General features: G+C 38.3%; 1 protein-coding gene across 1 annotated transcript; it reads right to left on the bottom strand.

Moving 5' to 3' along the window:
• Positions 1 to 898: 898 nt before the first annotated feature.
• LOC143884229 (polyamine oxidase 2-like) lies at positions 899 to 6,433 on the bottom strand. The gene is made up of 10 exons (XM_077387678.1): positions 6,025 to 6,433; positions 4,401 to 4,516; positions 4,201 to 4,289; positions 3,995 to 4,108; positions 3,443 to 3,534; positions 3,245 to 3,326; positions 3,041 to 3,147; positions 2,563 to 2,656; positions 2,021 to 2,450; positions 899 to 1,481 (listed from the first exon to the last, which is right to left on the bottom strand). The coding sequence occupies exons 1-10, from the start codon at positions 6,062 to 6,064 to the stop codon at positions 1,170 to 1,172; spliced, it is 1,476 nt and encodes a 491-aa protein (XP_077243793.1). The 5' UTR covers positions 6,065 to 6,433; the 3' UTR covers positions 899 to 1,169.
• Between the last annotated feature and the right edge of the window lie 10,317 nt (positions 6,434 to 16,750).

Raw genomic sequence — 16,750 nt, 5'->3', positions numbered from 1 at the left:
ATCCGTGACGCTAAGGCCAATATAATTTTTTCAAAATCCTTAACTCGTGTTCTTTAAAAAAAATATCCAACGAAGGTCAGAATTGGGATAAATGGTCTCTCTCAGGAAGGAACCTAACAACCACTGTCCTTTTTTCAGAATTTTTCATAGATTATAGAAGGAACATATTTTTGGTGTGGCAACTGATAATACTAGCCATCATAGGCACAGGTATATGCCACACTTGTGGTTGTGACGGTGACCTAACTTCTGTGTCGCATATACTTGTACTTCCATCAATTTGTTTTCCCTCTTCAAAACATTGACACTTTGGAGGAGCATATTATGAGATGCACCTATATGGTACTATTCCCTCGCATAAGAATTAATCTATCGGGTCCAGTCGTGGCTTTGTAAAGCCACACCTACTTAAAGATTGAAAAAAAATATTCCAACAATACAAGTGGAGGCCTGCAAATGGACGATTGAAAAGCCGAGAGAGAGAGAGAGAGAGAGAGAGAGAGAGGTATTAAAGGGTCATTTTAGAGACAGGTCAATGCTCGCTACTGGGGATGCCCCCAGGGTTTATTTTGTCCTTGGATAGGCTTACTATCATCCGTTCACTTCAGCCCCAATAGATAGGGTATACTATTTAAGAAGGGTAGCCAAACCAAAGGTTTATTCAAGATAAAATTATCCAATCAGGGTAGCCAATCCCAAGAACAGCTTATCCAAGAATTTCTATCCCCTTGGAGAACACAGCGCCAATGAGCCAGGCATTTAGCCCAAAATTCTGCATCAATAGCTAGAGAAAGACAAAGCTTTAACATCACAACTTTCAATAAAAAAGATGAAAATGGAAGAGATATCAGAAGATGAATACTGATATTCGTTATAGTATAGCATGATCAAGTCCATATCAGCAAATCCCTAATAATAATAATAATGAGGAGAGTATTTTACCCCTGACTTTAAATAAAGTTTTTCAGGCAGTGAAACTATAACAACCTCCTGCCTCTATATTGAGATCCTAATATAGGAGTTCATATATTGTCCATAAAGCTATGTATCACTGACTAATACAGGCCTAAGAAACTTGGGAACATCCCTATTTTCTTCAGACAAGGGGTGAAATGTTATGTTTTTGTGAAGGTATTAAGTGTTCTAAAATAGTTTGGAGTGGGCAACAATCAGATTCGGGAAATGAGAAGTGGAACAGACGCAGATGTGAGTTCTCCCCCCATAGCTGGGTGAAACAGGTTTAACTCGCCATACCGCTCCAAAACACGCATTCTACAATCCTCAGCTGCCATCAGGCCAGTCGAGAACGCACCGTGCACTGTTCCAGGATAGCTCATACTCATCGCCTCCCCTGCAAAAAATAGATTGTCAACAGGGATCCTCAGCCTTTCATACAGATCATGGGGCTTTCCAACTGAATCATAGCTGTAGGAGCCAAGTGAGTTCACATCTGTTCCCCAGTGAGAGACAAGAAACTGAATCTGCAAGAAGGAACAGGCAAATGGTTAAATTCCTTGCAAATTCAATATAAACAAGTAAATGATTATGGGGCTTTGAGGATTACCTTCCAAAAAAAAATAAAAAATTATGGGGCTTTGAGGATCACCATTTAGCTCAAGGAAAAGGATATATCTTTATATATAGGATCGCCATTTAGCTTATCAATCTATCTATCTATCTATCGATCTATCTATCTCTATGAGTGTTTGTGTGTGGGAAAATGCTAGGGCAACTGAGAGTACGGCCGATGGGAGAGACCAACAATGAGAATGTGCTACATGTGTGAATAAATCTACTTTTTTTGGTTTTCCTAAACCTAGGGCTTGCTTTCGTCACTTGTGATGTTGTGGCGAAGACCCATTTGTTCGGTTCCCTGCTAGGTCTTACTCTTGGTCTCGCTAGCATTTGCTAGGTTTTACTCTTGCTCTCGCAAGCATTACTCATATATGTATGTATATATAGTACACACAATATATTACAAACAGTAAACTAGAAGGAAGAATAAAGTAGAGCAATGTACCGGTTCAGAGGCATCTGGAAGTATACGCTTAAGTTGCAAAAAGGCAAAATTAGCTGCAGCTTCATCAGACATCTTCTCAATATCATGGGCAAGCCGGCCAGCAGGCATGTAAACCAAGACTGGATGTCCAGTCGCCTTGTGAAGATTCAAGAAATAACTGCATTCATAAGTTGTGGATGCAACTACCCCCAAAAACTCTACATTGGGCCAGAAAACTTTGTCAAAGTGCAATGCAATCTTGTTCTCAGTTCCAATTGCAAGGTCTGCGACTGCTTCTTCTTTCCAATCAGGAAGTCTCGGCTCGAACTTTATAGACTTGGCTTTCAGAACTCCGAGAGGAACAGCAATGACCGCAGCATCTGCTACAAATGTTTTCCCATCTTCAACAGTGATTTTTACTCCATTGGGTCGTCGGGCAATCTTTGTCACCCTGAAAGGACATATTCCAGATTCATGAACACTAATAAACAGGGCATGCAAAACATGATTGAAACCATAATCTCATTAACCAACTAAACAGTTATTAATTTATTAATTCATACCTGTGACTCAAACGAAAGTCAAGTCCTTTGGCAAGAGTATTTATAACAGGGCGATAGCCCCGTACCATGAGCCCATGACCACCAGAGAGCAATTCTTCCTGTAGTTTGCGTAAAAGGTTAAAATCTGAGACGTGCCATTTTCACATGCAACTTAGGACAGCAACATGCACCAATGTTCTACTTGGCAAGAGAGATTGGCATATTCATCTAGTCACGTAATGATGTTGAATAATACGTTTTTTACATAGATATTAGTCTAATAAAGCATGAGATACAAGAAATATGTATTTGGATAAGTTAGAATAACTTAATATTTAACTATATAAATAATTTATCAAAAATCAAGAAAACAATACATTCAAATTTATTCCTAAAAGCCATTTTGATGTGGCTAGAGCAAAGTTTTTTTCTAATAAAGCAAGGTGTCCTCGTAACATCATATTATCCTCCATGAATTTTAATAGAAAATGGGGAATACTTGCCTGATCCCAGCATTTCAATGAGATGGTATCTGCATCTGCAGCAAACCAACCTTCCATTCTGCACAAATACCACTGTAGTACCTTGTCGGCAAGTCCTTCTTGCCTGCAAACATGCTTACACTTCTAAATACAAAGTTTTGAATATTATGAAAACAGTAACTGATATTGTCCAAAGAATATTGGTATAGTGTCCACAAAACCTTAAATCAGGGCGCCTTTCCAGAACAACAGAGAATGCATGGAGTATCGACATGTCTTCACTATGTTCCCGCCTCACTTTCTCTGTCTGAAATAATCAAGCAGTAGCCAAGTTAGCAATTATAACCCAAAAAAAAAAAAAAAAAAAAACTTGACAGTATAGACAACTAAGCAGTCGATCAAAAGTGAAGGGAAAAAACGTGCCTCTTCTAGAATACTCTCAAATGTCTTGCCAATCTTAGTGACTAATTCTTGTGGGACTTGATGCCCATCCATATCAAATAGTGCATAGCTGCAAAAGGAAAATATTACAAATTAAACAATACAGCCATAAGCATCTCTCAATTCAAATTATTTACCAATTCCAAGCCATTCCACTCTGCCACAATGACTTTATCTGAAATTATTGACACCAATTTAAATTAGGCTCCTTCAGTTTCAGATACAACATTACGTATGGGTTGCTCTACAGTGGTAAAGACAGATATTCAACATCTTGGGTCTGTTAACTCATTACTGAAATACATCATACTCTGTCGTAGTGTGTCATCGATTAGGCGATTTTTTTGTAAAACAGGTTGTCCTTGCTACGTAGCTCATATGGGTCCTTACACAACCTTAGTTTCCCCAAGAAAAAACTAGTAACTTGTGGTTATCTGAACGTCTAGAGACGTGAAAAAGGATCTTTAACAAGGAAATTTAAGAAAGGCTAGAGGGAAGAGCAACATGAAAGCATCGGAGATGAAAGTCACCTTTCCAAATCATGGTCATACAAGACAGAGTTGTCACCACTAGTACGGTAGAGTGGAAGCCCCAGTCTTCCAATTAAAGGTGCCAGGGGATTTTCTTTGCAGACCCCATGCAACCTGAAGCATGATTAAAAACACACATCTAATTACAATCGTTTGGCACTTCATATGTTTTTATTGTGTAAAGGGCTGAAAAAGTGGATGCCTACCAAGACGCACCCATGTCGACAGGAAAACCAAATGAGTAGTCAGTGTACACTCGGCCACCAAGTCTATCCCGTGATTCTAGTAGAACAACCTGAGGATGGCACGTGTCAAATTAAGTGATAATACCAATAGAAAGAGAACTACTGCATAGTGCCTAAGTAACCAAGAGATGAATGCTACATTGCTTTGCCTAACTCATTACCTGAAAAGAGGCAGCATGTAGAGCACGGGCAGCTGCAATGCCAGCAAAGCCACCACCAATGACGATGACAGAAGGAGAGAAAGAGTGGCTTCTCTCAATATTTGAATTGCATGAAGCTACAACACACAGTCAAATTAAGCTTTTAGTTGTTCAGACTGTTGGATAAATCAGGTGACAGAGTAAAACATATGAACCAAGTCGATGACATGGATCCAATGGGGGCACACTTGTAACTGATTTTTCCAAGGACGCCCTTCAATTTAGCACTCGTCTAAACTGAAGGGCACCCTTGCAAAAAACAACCTACAAGGACACCCCCGCCAAAGATCAATTAATAAATGCACTTGGATGGTCCAATGGCGCCACCATTGCAGCTGGTTTTTTTTTGCAAGGGCACCCTTCACTTTAGCATTATAGTACTGTTTCAAAATGTAGATGCCGGTCAAAATGCGGCCAAAGAAAATACTAGTCAACTCAACATGACACGGTTGTAACTCGGGAGAGACAAATGAATTTTGATTGACTTTATAGGGCAAAATACGGACCCGGAGAAGAACAAGGCCAAGGTAAAAAGGAGTCGACTCAGGAGAGTCTATGATAACTCTGGGGATTTTTGAAACTATGCACACACACATTTAATTAATAAATATTAATGTCATAACAAATTCTCATATTATGCTACTATAGTTTTCAAACATAATCTAAAAAAACTGAGTCCATGACCCCAACAAGGTGTGAAAAAAGTAGATTCAACACAACTAAATCCAGAGACAAGTCGGACTGTAGAGGAGACACAATTACGCCCCGTCCAAGTTAACTCTGTTAAAATTCAAGGATAATATTACTGAACCGGGTGATCACCCGTTGTGCCTACCCAGCTGAGCTACCAAGAAAAGTCCGAAACAAAAACAAAAAAAAAAAACATGTCCAAGACAAGACTGAGTCGTGAACGAGTCCGAGTCTGACTCAACAAGGTCCTAGCCTGTGTCGCTGAGTCAAAGTCCTGGTTAAAGTATATGAAGTCTATGCAGATATCTACCTGTATCTGATACAGTATTTTCTATGTACACCCAATAAACGTAGTTAGATATGTATTTTCTATGTACAAACAATAATCATGCTCAGATTCTATGTAATATCTACCAGTCAGTCATCAAAACCAAAACATATAGACACCAAGGAAGACAATTACGCAAGCATGGACGATGGGGTATACTTATGTATGCATGTATGTCAGTTTCTTGTCCTTATTGTAAGATTCCATGTAACAAACAACATACACGTGTCGTGTAAAAGGTCACCACTACAAAAAAAAGAAAAAAGAAAAAGACACTTCCTTTACAAATCAAAAGGCAATTCCCATTTTGCAGTAGATCCAAAACCAACCCAGAAATTCAGAAAAATAAAATAAAATCGGAAGCTCCAAAATAAAGAAAAATAAAATTAAAAAGACGAATTTTAATTTCCAGTTCCCCCAAGCATCAAACAGAGAAACCTTAGGGTTTCAAAGCGATTCAAATTCAATTAGGACAAAACAAAAAAATAGCCTAAAAAATCCACCGACATAGAAATTTCAAAACACGTACAATCCAAAAAGGGGAGAAAAATCCGAAACCCTACATACCTGGTTTCAACTGACGATCAATTCGATTTCCAGATTCCATTTCGTAACACGATTTTTTCCAAATTAAACAAGGCAGGAGGTAATTGAGGGGAGTAATGGAGAGTAAAAATCAAAAGACAAGTTATAAAATGGTTAGAATTCGAAGAAGAAAACCCTAGGTTAACGAAACAGCTCATACGTATATGCAGAGAGAAAAAGGAAGGAACGAGAAGGGGTAAAATTCTCGCCGGAAAATGGCGAATCCGAACGTAAATCGATTAGTTAGGTCGGAAAAATCCGATCTTAGCCATGAAATGAAAATTAGAATAAGAAAAATTTAGGGTTTTGTTTTTCGTCGTTTTCAATATCCAACAAAGAAGATAAAATAAGAAGACGAAGGGTACGCAGAAGGTGAGGAGGTGAACTGGTTTGGTATTGCGTTGCTACTTTTATAGCGATCTTCCAAGGGTAAAATTGTAAATTTGTTTTTCCTTTCTTCAAATAGAGAAGGGAAATTGAAAACGGCAGGGAAATAGAATATTCTTCCCCCTTTCTCCCCCGGGACATCCCCTTGTAGTGTGAAAAGATAAGGCATGGACACATTAGAATGTGGTGGCCCGAGGAAGAAACTTGTGGGACCGTATACTTTTTTTCCTAAAAGATATTTTAGACTTAGTTGTTTGTTAAAAATGATTCCAAGGTTAACCTTTCTAGGTAAAAATTATTTCAGCTAAAACACTCTTAACATAAACCTTAGAAGGATTTTTTACCTAGGCTTTATTTCTTTTGATTCAAATTAGGCGTAATCAAACACTCTTTAACATAAACTTAGAAGAACTATGGGGCCCACCCATATGCAAGAAGAGAAGGTGCATGTGATCTGTCCCATTATATGATTGCTTTAAAGGGAGGCTTTGAGCCTTTGAGGGCTATTTACCCTTAGAGCAGCAAGTATACCGTCAGAGTAAATGAGATGAGATAGCAAGTCAGGGTTTATTTTATCCTTGAATAGCATTGCTATCCATCCTCTGTTCCCTTCGAGAATAGCCCCAATGTGATGTTATACATGCAAGTAGCCAATACCGGGGATTTATTCAAGATAATAGTATCCAATGAGGCTAGTCCCAAGAATGGCTTATCCAAGTATTTCTATCTCCATGAACTACAATCCCAATGCTATCATAAATTGGTTATATTGGATCAATGTGTCGGGTCATTCGTAGGGCAAACTCACAAAGTTCCTTTCCTAGGTCGGACTAAGGAAATCATTTTCATAATGCCCTATTTGGCCCAATTTGGATTGCAAGAAAAACATTTCTGAAGAATTTTTTTTCTTTCCACAATTATATGAGAGATGACATGATTATGGTTAATTTAGAGGGATATAATCATAAATTGAAGGTCCCACTACATAAAAGTTAAGTAGGGTTAAGTCAGTAGGAACTTTTAGAAATATTTTTCCTTTCCAAACTTTTTCATAAAATTCCTACAATCCAAAGATGTCGGATTCTTTCAACCTAAAATAGGTCTAAAAATTAGCATTCTAAAAAACTATCTATAACCCTCTCTCTATGTACGGAATTGCAAATTTTGTATCCCTTTTACTACGTAAAATTATAAAAAGGACTAAATAGAAAAAAATTGGTTGTATTATTTTACTATGTTAGTCAAATACCAGACGATTTCACCCGATCAAATGTCAATGCCATTTTTCAAACCAACCACCGACTGCAAGATATAAAAATTTGGAAAACAGTTTTAAAACGGAACTCCATTATGGAAATGAAAACTATGGTTAAAATGACTAAAATACCCTTACCAATGAGAGATATTTTGAGTCACTCCCATGCTGAGCGTAACAACGTCATTCAGAATCTCAAGTGGGCTATGAGCATGTATAAAATCAAATAGAAAAGGTCTGTGCCAGGGAACAACTGAAGAAAAACATCAAATATTCTTGTAGTTTAATGTTACAGTTTGCATGTATGCGAACAAGTGCAACACCACGTAAGATGTTCAAGTGGCCCATCATCCTTTTAAAAAATCAAATAGACAAGGTTTATGCTGAGGAACAAAGAAAATGATCAACAAATATTCTTATTCTTTAATGTTAACCTGCGCTTATGGGAAGCAAGTTCAATGCCAGTTAAGATGTGAAACAAAATAAATAGGCTGGTTCACCTCCATTGCGAAATCAGATAAAAACCCTATTTTTTTAGTTATATTCTCTCTATCATTCAAGGAAGGGAGGGTCAGTGGGCTGATCTGGGGCAACACACTTAGTTGGGATGGAGATGAAATCTGCTCTAGAAAAAAGGAAAATTATTGAACCTGTCTTTCTAAGCTAAAATTCCCTAATTTTGTTATTTTTCTTAAAGGGCCGTTTGGATACGTGGATTTTAGAATCCAGGTTTAAGTTTGAGTAAAAGAGGGTTCATGATCAAGCTGTTGTATGTTGTCGTGACAGTGTCTCTTGGATTTTAAGTAAAAAATCCTGGTTTTAGAAATCTCTCCCTCATCCTAAAATTTCTAAAACTTGAAACATGGGACGATCACTGTCTCTCTTTCTATCGGAAATAAGGGCGTGAAATCTGAAAATGACAGCGGGTCTCTTTGTTTTCTCGCCTCACATCTACAACTTTAAGGAAATCCAAGATTCTAAAATACGCATATCCAAACGGCCCTAAATGTGAGTGCATTTCTCTTGCGCCCAAATTAAGGCCAACAGGACGGGCTTTCATAAGATCCTTCCCTTACTAGGCCGCCACGGCATAAAAAAACCAAATATTGAGGAGGTTTGAGTTGGAAAGACCCACAAAAGATCATATCCAAAACTTAATTAGGCTCATGCTTATCTAGCGTACATGCAACAAATAAATAAATGGTCCACTGACTCTCACGCCCTCACGTAAAGGGCACAATAATTGACCATAAGCATTTGACATCGATGGATGTAGACTCATGTAGTCTATGGTCAGGATCTTATACAAGCAAGCTGTCCATCCGAAGCCCGTACTCTAAGAGGAGCTAGAATGAACCAAACTTTAGATAGCAATGAGGGAGGGGACGAAGAGGCAAGAAAGGTATAGAATGACTTGACTGAGAACAATCTAGAGGCATTCCACAATCCAAGGCTCTTACAGAAGCCCATTTTAGGAGTAAAAATGAGCATAAAATTTGTTTCTAATATCTTACAGAGCATAAAAGGTAATTTAGGTAGTGAAAATATAATTATTTACGAGAAATGACTTGTAATTCTCATAAAATGATGAAAATTTAGGAGATTCTTACAAATAGTCCTTGATAGAGGCTATTTTTTTATAATTTCAAGGTCCTTCAATGACTCCCATAAACGAGATCAATGGGGCCTACACAAAACACGAGAGTACCCCAAATCACGACTCACGAGAGGAAGGAGGGACCATCACTGCAATCAATCCTAATAGCTGAGGATCTTTCACTAAAAAATAATAATTAATAAACCAGAAATGTGCAAAGCCTGACATGAATAGGAGTTTTTACATATAAATTTACTTGCATGTATTTTTGAAAAAAATATAGTGCGGCCGAATTTTTTGAATATCCAAACCGTTCAACAATTTGGATCTTCGAAAAAAGTAGGCCGCCTGAAATATATGCAGGTATGTATGGGCATCATATAAAAAATCCATGAATAGACACATATCTATAAAAATAAAATTAGAAACTAACAGGCACAAATAAAATAATATCCATGTTATGAATTATGTTCCTCTAAAAAATTTTATGATTTCTTTTATCCTATTATTATATTCATGAATCCAAGGTTTTAAATTTCAGTTTTGGTACTGATTTCGGACCCCCCCCCCCCCCCCCCCCCCCCCCCCCCCGCCAAATCGAAATCCAAAATTTTGTAACAATTTTTTTTTTTAAAGGGGCATTTTGACCGAATTATCCGAAATTTGGAATTTCGCAAAATTTTGAATTTCAGGAAATATCCGAAATTACGGCCGAAATTTGGAATTTTGCGAAATTTTGAATTTTGGGAAATTTCGGTTTCAGTCCCCACCGAAACCCGAAATTTTGGATTTTGGCCGAAATTTAAAACTATGCATGAATCTACATAGATTATTCAATGTAAAACACTCACTAAACTCCATCATGTAAAAATACATTCGCCCAATATGTCGACCAGACAGAATTCACGTTGTAATTTAACAAGTCTAAGATGACGGTCTCCAAGCTAACAACCATTTAATAAAGACCTCAATAGCTATTAAAATTTTACAAAATGATAGTTTTTCTATTGCAACTTTCTCGTGCATTTTCCCTTATACTTGGGTTGGTCTCGGATATAGGGAAACAAATTATGAAGAAAATTTTATGTGGTCCAGAAAAACAAAGAACTCCGAGGCCCAGCAGGGTTGTAATATTCCTAGAAAAATAGGAAAGGTTTTCAATTTGTATGGAAAAAGAGTTAACCGAACACTGGAAAACTCATTTCGAGGGGAATTTGTTTTCCAAGACAAATTGTCCATGAGTCTTAACAGAGTTAGCCTAGAGTTGGAAAACACATTTTCAGAGGCATTTGTTTCCCAAGATAAATTTTCCATGAATATGAACACAGTAAAAACTGGCTTAACTACAAGGAAATTCTTTTACCCGTTTCTCCTTTTCGTGTTAGCTTGGTACCCCTTGATAGGAAAATTAATGAGACGTGGTGGATAGTCGTACTTAAGCTTTAATTGCTTACCTACCATTGATGATAAATAGAATAACAAAATCTATTTAAGGTCCCGTGAAAATCACAACTTCCCCACTAATATAAAATACAAGATTTTGACTGCCCACTTAATTTTATGATAAATTGCAAGTACACGTGTATGTATAAGTGGAGCACTTTTTAAATGAAAAAGGATAGAAAATGAAATATTAAAATGCCACGTAAACCAATTATGTAATGTATTAATATTAATTTAATATAATATTCCGATGCATTATAATTCTTTAATTGCATTGTGTATGCACCCCCCCTTATGACGTGATTTGACGTCAAAAGGCGTTAAAAGTAATAAAGTTGCCTGCTTATCATGTCAAATCATGTTATAATGGAGCGCATGAGTAATGTAAGGGGGGTTGAAAATGTAATCTCCCTTTAAAAATAGAGAGAACATTTCCCACACACACTACCTTAAAATACAGTGGGGCCCACATTGCTTAGGTGATCCAAACAATTCATTTGATTGGTCCTCACATAGATAGGGCGTCCACAAAAAATCAGATTCATAGGATCATCCTAACCATTCAAACTATGGAGGCAAAAAATAGACTAATTTGTGAAGGTTTATGCATGTCAATTTTACCTCCACAAATCGTAGGGTTGGGATGATCCTATGGATCTGATTTTTTGTGGACACCCTATCTATGTGAGGACCATTCAAATGAATTGTTTGGATCACCCAAACAATGTAGGCCCCCACTGTATTTTAAGGTAGTGTGTAGGTAACTTACCTACACAAGTGTGTAGGAAATGTTCTCTCTTAAAAATATAGAGGTATTTTGTGAATTTTTAATAAAAACAACAAAATCTCTAAATTTTTGGAGGTTTTGTATGGTCTACCTTCAAAATATATTGTACCACATAATAAAGGCTGGTAACCTAAAAGCAAAAATTAAGGGTTTTGTATGAAGATAGTACTGTTTTGTCCTCATCATGGATAGAGAAGTGTTTTGTCCCCATCATGATATGAGAAGGCACATCTGTTTCACATACCTTACCATTAAAAAGTGTGACCTAGCGAGGCACCCATCAAAAATCTATGCTCTCCACATGGCCTAGAGAGCAAGAGTGTTTCATTTCTTTTGAAAATCAATGGGGTAGTTTTAGGCCTATTCGTTTTGTATTTTGAGTCCAATAATGATAACTTTGAGTCCAACCAGCTTTGTGCTCAAAATCAATTCTCAAAATTAAAACAAGAACAGGGCCTTAGTAATTTTAGCCATAATAGGAGATAGAGCAATCAGGTTCTCTAATCTCTCCAATTCATTTGTTTATTTTTAAGGAAATGTTATCAGCACTACTGTATTTTGATTAGGGCACTCCTCACTTTACTAAAAGTACGGTATGGTCCGCACCACAGGATGATCCAAACCGTCTATTAGATGGGCCACATCCTAAATAGGTTGTGTCCCAAAAATCATTTTCATAGGTTGATCCTAACCCTCTGATCTAAAAAGAGTTAGGATCTACCCTCTTAACATTCAGATCGGAGGGTTAGGATCAACCTATATAAATGATTTTTGGGGCACAACCTATTTAGGATGTGGCCCAGCTAATGGACGGGTTGGATCATCCTATGGTGCGGGCCATACGTACCTTTAATAAAGTGAGGAGTGCCCTCATCAAAATAGAGCAGTGCTGATAACATTTCTCAATTTTTATTTGAGTTTATCAGCGATCTTCACCAAATGGGTGGGCGCATTCCAACGGCCGAGTTAGCCCACAGTGCACACCAATACAAATTGCACCCAAAGTCCGTATGGATGTGAGTGGAATCCACAATTATATAATTAATTGAGTAGATGAAGGGGATCACAGAGTGGGTTTTATTCGCGGATGCACTATCCGCAAATCAAATAGTGCCATCTCCATAATAAGCCTAATTGAAGTGGCCCATGTGCTTGTACGTTGGCATTTATGGAGAGAAAATGGCTCTCTTCCTATCTCAAACAATATAAAACACTCAGGCTGCCACCAAAACGTTGTAAAAAAAAAAAAAAAATCCTCCATGGCGACACGTGCAGAAGAAAACAAAGTTAAGAGGTCGATCCCAACCAATGCCAAAAACAAATCAGCTGGTGTTCATTATTTTATAAGGTGTAAGCCCTTGTAGTCCCTTAATTTTCAAAATGTATTGTACGAACGCATCATAAGATGATCCAAACCGTCCATGTGATGGAACACAACATAAATAGGTTATGCCCCAAAAATCATTTCGATAGGATGATGGTAGCCCTCCGATCTATAGAGGTTTCCATAATATCCAGTTCCTCTATAGACCGGAGGGCTGTGATCATCCTGTATAAATGATTTTTCGGGCAGAACCTATTTATGCTGTGGCCCATCACATGGACGGTTTGGGTCATCCGGTCAGTACAATACTTTTTGAGAAAAACGGGAGAAGGGCTTACACCATATAAAATCTCCACTTCTACAACAAAAGACAAATTTTACATCCTTTTATGTCGAAAAGAAATGGAGCCTTTCTTCTTTATTTTCGGAACGGGGTTCCGTTTTGGAATTGTTATCCTATAACATAGGGCTGCAACTCAGGTCGGGCGGGTCGGGTTTTGAAGAACCCAACCCTACCCAAGTTGTGTAAAACCCGACCCAAGTTGCAGCCCTACTAAAACACTTACGACCCGCCTAATTTTTCCCAAACGGTTTGCCCCCCAACCCATGTTGGCATGTTGCCAAAACGCCTGCATGTCACGTGCATTGCTCGTGTATATCACTGGATTTATACGCTATGGTATTCCTGTTTGGGATTTGCTATGGACCGTCCCAGAAGGCATTTTGCGTGCCGGCTGTTGCATGAGAGAGACCCACTTCAGATGAATTAAATGAATAAGACGAAATCTGCTGAAAAGTGAACCTATGTGGCTGCTCTCTCATGCAACAGCCGGCCCGTGAAATGTCTACTATGATGGTCGCTAGCAAATCCCTGTTTGGGAATTTATATAATAAAGTGAGGAGTGTCATTATCAACAAAAGGGATAGCAATATCATGTCCTTTTTACATTTTAACTAGGGCTGCAACTCGAGCCGGGTTTTACCCGACCCGCATCGACCCGACCCGAAAATAGCCTGGGTTGGGTTTTGGTTTCATGGGTTTCGGGTCGAGCCGGGTTGAGCATTCAAAAGCCCGCATGAATCTCGGGTCGACCCGGGTTTGAAGGGGCCCGACCCGGACGTTTCCAATTTCCCATAGAATCTCCGGGGCCTTCGTCTTTCGGGCTAGCTTTTGATCCATGTTCCAAGAAAGTCTATGCTATGGTGCCAAACCTTCCCGTCGATGTGAACTCTTGGGGAAGATCAGCCTGTTATCCCTAGAGTAACTTTTATCCGTTGAGCGACGGCCCTAGTTACATAAGTTATAGTATGTACATTTTTTTCTATTGTTAGTTAAAGTTAAAAGTGAAAACCCATGCACCCATTGTTATTGTATGTGAGTGTAATTTCTGCTTCTATGAGTTGAGTTGATTCAACTGTTTGATCAGCATTGTTTGATTGTAATTACAACATTGTTTGGTTTGATTCAAGTGTAATGTGAGTGTAATTACATTATTGTTTGATTCAAGTGTAATGTGAGTGTAATTTCTGCTTTTATGAGTTGAGTTGCCTTGCCAAACAAGAATTTTCCTTAAAAAATTGCGTCAACGTGAAAAAACCCGACCCGACCTGACTCGAGATTTATCATGGGTAGGGCCAGGTTTGGGAATCGTGGGTTTTCCGAAAAAAAAACCCGACCCGACCCGAGATATTTCTCAGGTAGGGTTGGGTTCTCCAAAACCCGACCCGCCCGACCCGAGTTGCAGCCCTAATTTTAACCCAATAAAGAAAGCGCAGCACCCTTTCCTTCTCAGTAGAAAATTTGGATTCTCTACTTCTCCATTCTCATTTGATCCTATCTAGTCAATGAAGCAAAGAAAGTAAGCAATGTATTTAATTAATAACTGTTGGTTCTTCCATGATCAGAAGCTAACCCACTCAACTAATAAACCACTCTTGGTTGATTACTGGAACCAAGAGAAGAAACTCACAATGGTAAACGGCAATTTTTGGGTAATTAGGGGGAAGGGGGTTGGTGCTTGGACGGAAATATATACGAAATCAAAACCGTAGATCTTGTAGAACATCATGAGGTGACTAACATGGTTGATCTTGGTCCTACCCTGCTCTGGCATCCCATTCGTAAGATAAAGAACCGTAAAAATCAATGATTTTATTTTTCTTAGAAGTAATGATATTTGTCTCAAAAACCCACACTGAATTATGGTGCAACACATTTTACTTTGTTGTCTGATGGAGCACACTACTACCTAAAAATTCTCTTAGGTGGGGTGAGGCCACCACGTCATATGATATTAGTGAACCTGCAGCCTAACAACCCATCCACTACAGAGAAAATGTTCGCAGAGTGTAGAACGATGTGGACATCCACAGGGTGGTTTCCTATTTATTTAACCATTTTTTTTTTCCATTCCTCTTTTAATATTCTATGAACTTTAATACATTAAGGATCTCACCACCCATATCTTGATTTTGGCACCCTTTGTTTTAAGGGATTTGCTAGGGTCCATCTCATAAGGCATTTCGTGGAACGTTTGTTCCATGAGAGAGTAGCCACATAGGCTCTTCAACAGATTTTGTCATTATTCATGAGGTGGCTGCTCTCTCACGCATCAGACCTTCCGCGAAATGCCCTTTGCGTCGGACCCTAGCCAATCCCTTGTTTTAAACTTAAGTTATGGCCAATTAAAAATGGTAACTTCGATTACAGCATAAATAGTCACTTGACTTACTTCTAAACTTTTACAAGATTATGAAGAGCTTGAAGGCACTTTGGATGCTACAAAACTTTATTTGCAAATAACATTATTTTTAGTTAAAACCAAATGAGACATTAAGTCCAAGTCCCGGAGAACAATCCCATCAGGTTAATCCAGTAATTACATGGTTTTTTGTTTTTTTTTGAATGGCAATTCCATGGTTAATCTCATTCATCAATCTAGAGTGTTGATCTAAGATCAATAATTACTCACATAAGGTCTTGCATTTCTATGTACATGGAGAACAATCCCATCAGGTTAAAAGATATAAAACAAAATTTAGCGATGAAGTTACTTAAAAGCTACGGATAATCTCAACCAACAATTTTCCAAGCAAGGTAGCAATTTTTAAGAACAGCTTATCCAAGGATTTCTATCTACATGGAGAACAACCTCATTGGGTTCGGCATAAAGAAAACTACAGTTATGTAATGAAGTTACCCAAAAAGTTCTATATTTCATTCATTCACGGGGAATAGCAAACACTATTTGCACCTCTTCAATTTGACATGGTTAGTACACAAACAACCCCAATGTTTTGGGCACCAAATAGTTTAGGTTGCTTATTTGTTTAGAAGCCATGGTGGTTTTCCTAATGGCTCAGTGTGTGGTTCCATAGGCACCAATTCCACATGGGTTTTACACAAAGAAACCACAATGTTTGGGCACCAAATTGTTTTCTTGGAAAGTGGAACCAAGACAATGTGGGTCAGTTTTGGCTCACCTTCCCGATTCTTTCTTAGGGAAATGAAACCAACACGCAAAACTACATTTATTAAAAGGAAAAGTGTCATTTCCACATGGGAGGTTCTTCGCTGTCCAATTCAGTGTGAGGTGGGGCCGACATGACATGCAATGGGGTATCCCTTTGCCTTTTCACATTTCCATTCATCCCAGTACAGGGAAGGTGAGAAGACCTAAAGTTGTACTTCATGATTAAAGCAGGACTCTTAATTTAATGCAGAGCATAAAGGGTTTCAATTGTTGGGGCCGTTGGAGATTACTAGCTAGTCTAATAAGTAAGGGTGTGTTTGGCGTGCAGTTTGAAATAGCGTTTAAAACGGCGTTTTGGTTTAAAACGGCGTTTTGCCAAACAGCGTTTTCATGTTTGGTTTTTCCATATCAAAACGGCGTTTTAAACGGCGAACAGAGGTAT

Source organism: Tasmannia lanceolata, unplaced genomic scaffold (assembly GCF_043159265.1).
Source record: "Tasmannia lanceolata isolate RefF3 unplaced genomic scaffold, GAP_Taslan_0.1 ptg000008l, whole genome shotgun sequence".
Taxonomy (NCBI): domain Eukaryota; kingdom Viridiplantae; phylum Streptophyta; class Magnoliopsida; order Canellales; family Winteraceae; genus Tasmannia; species Tasmannia lanceolata.
Note: the sequence above shows the minus strand (reverse complement) of the source record. Positions and strands in the feature narration are given on the sequence as shown.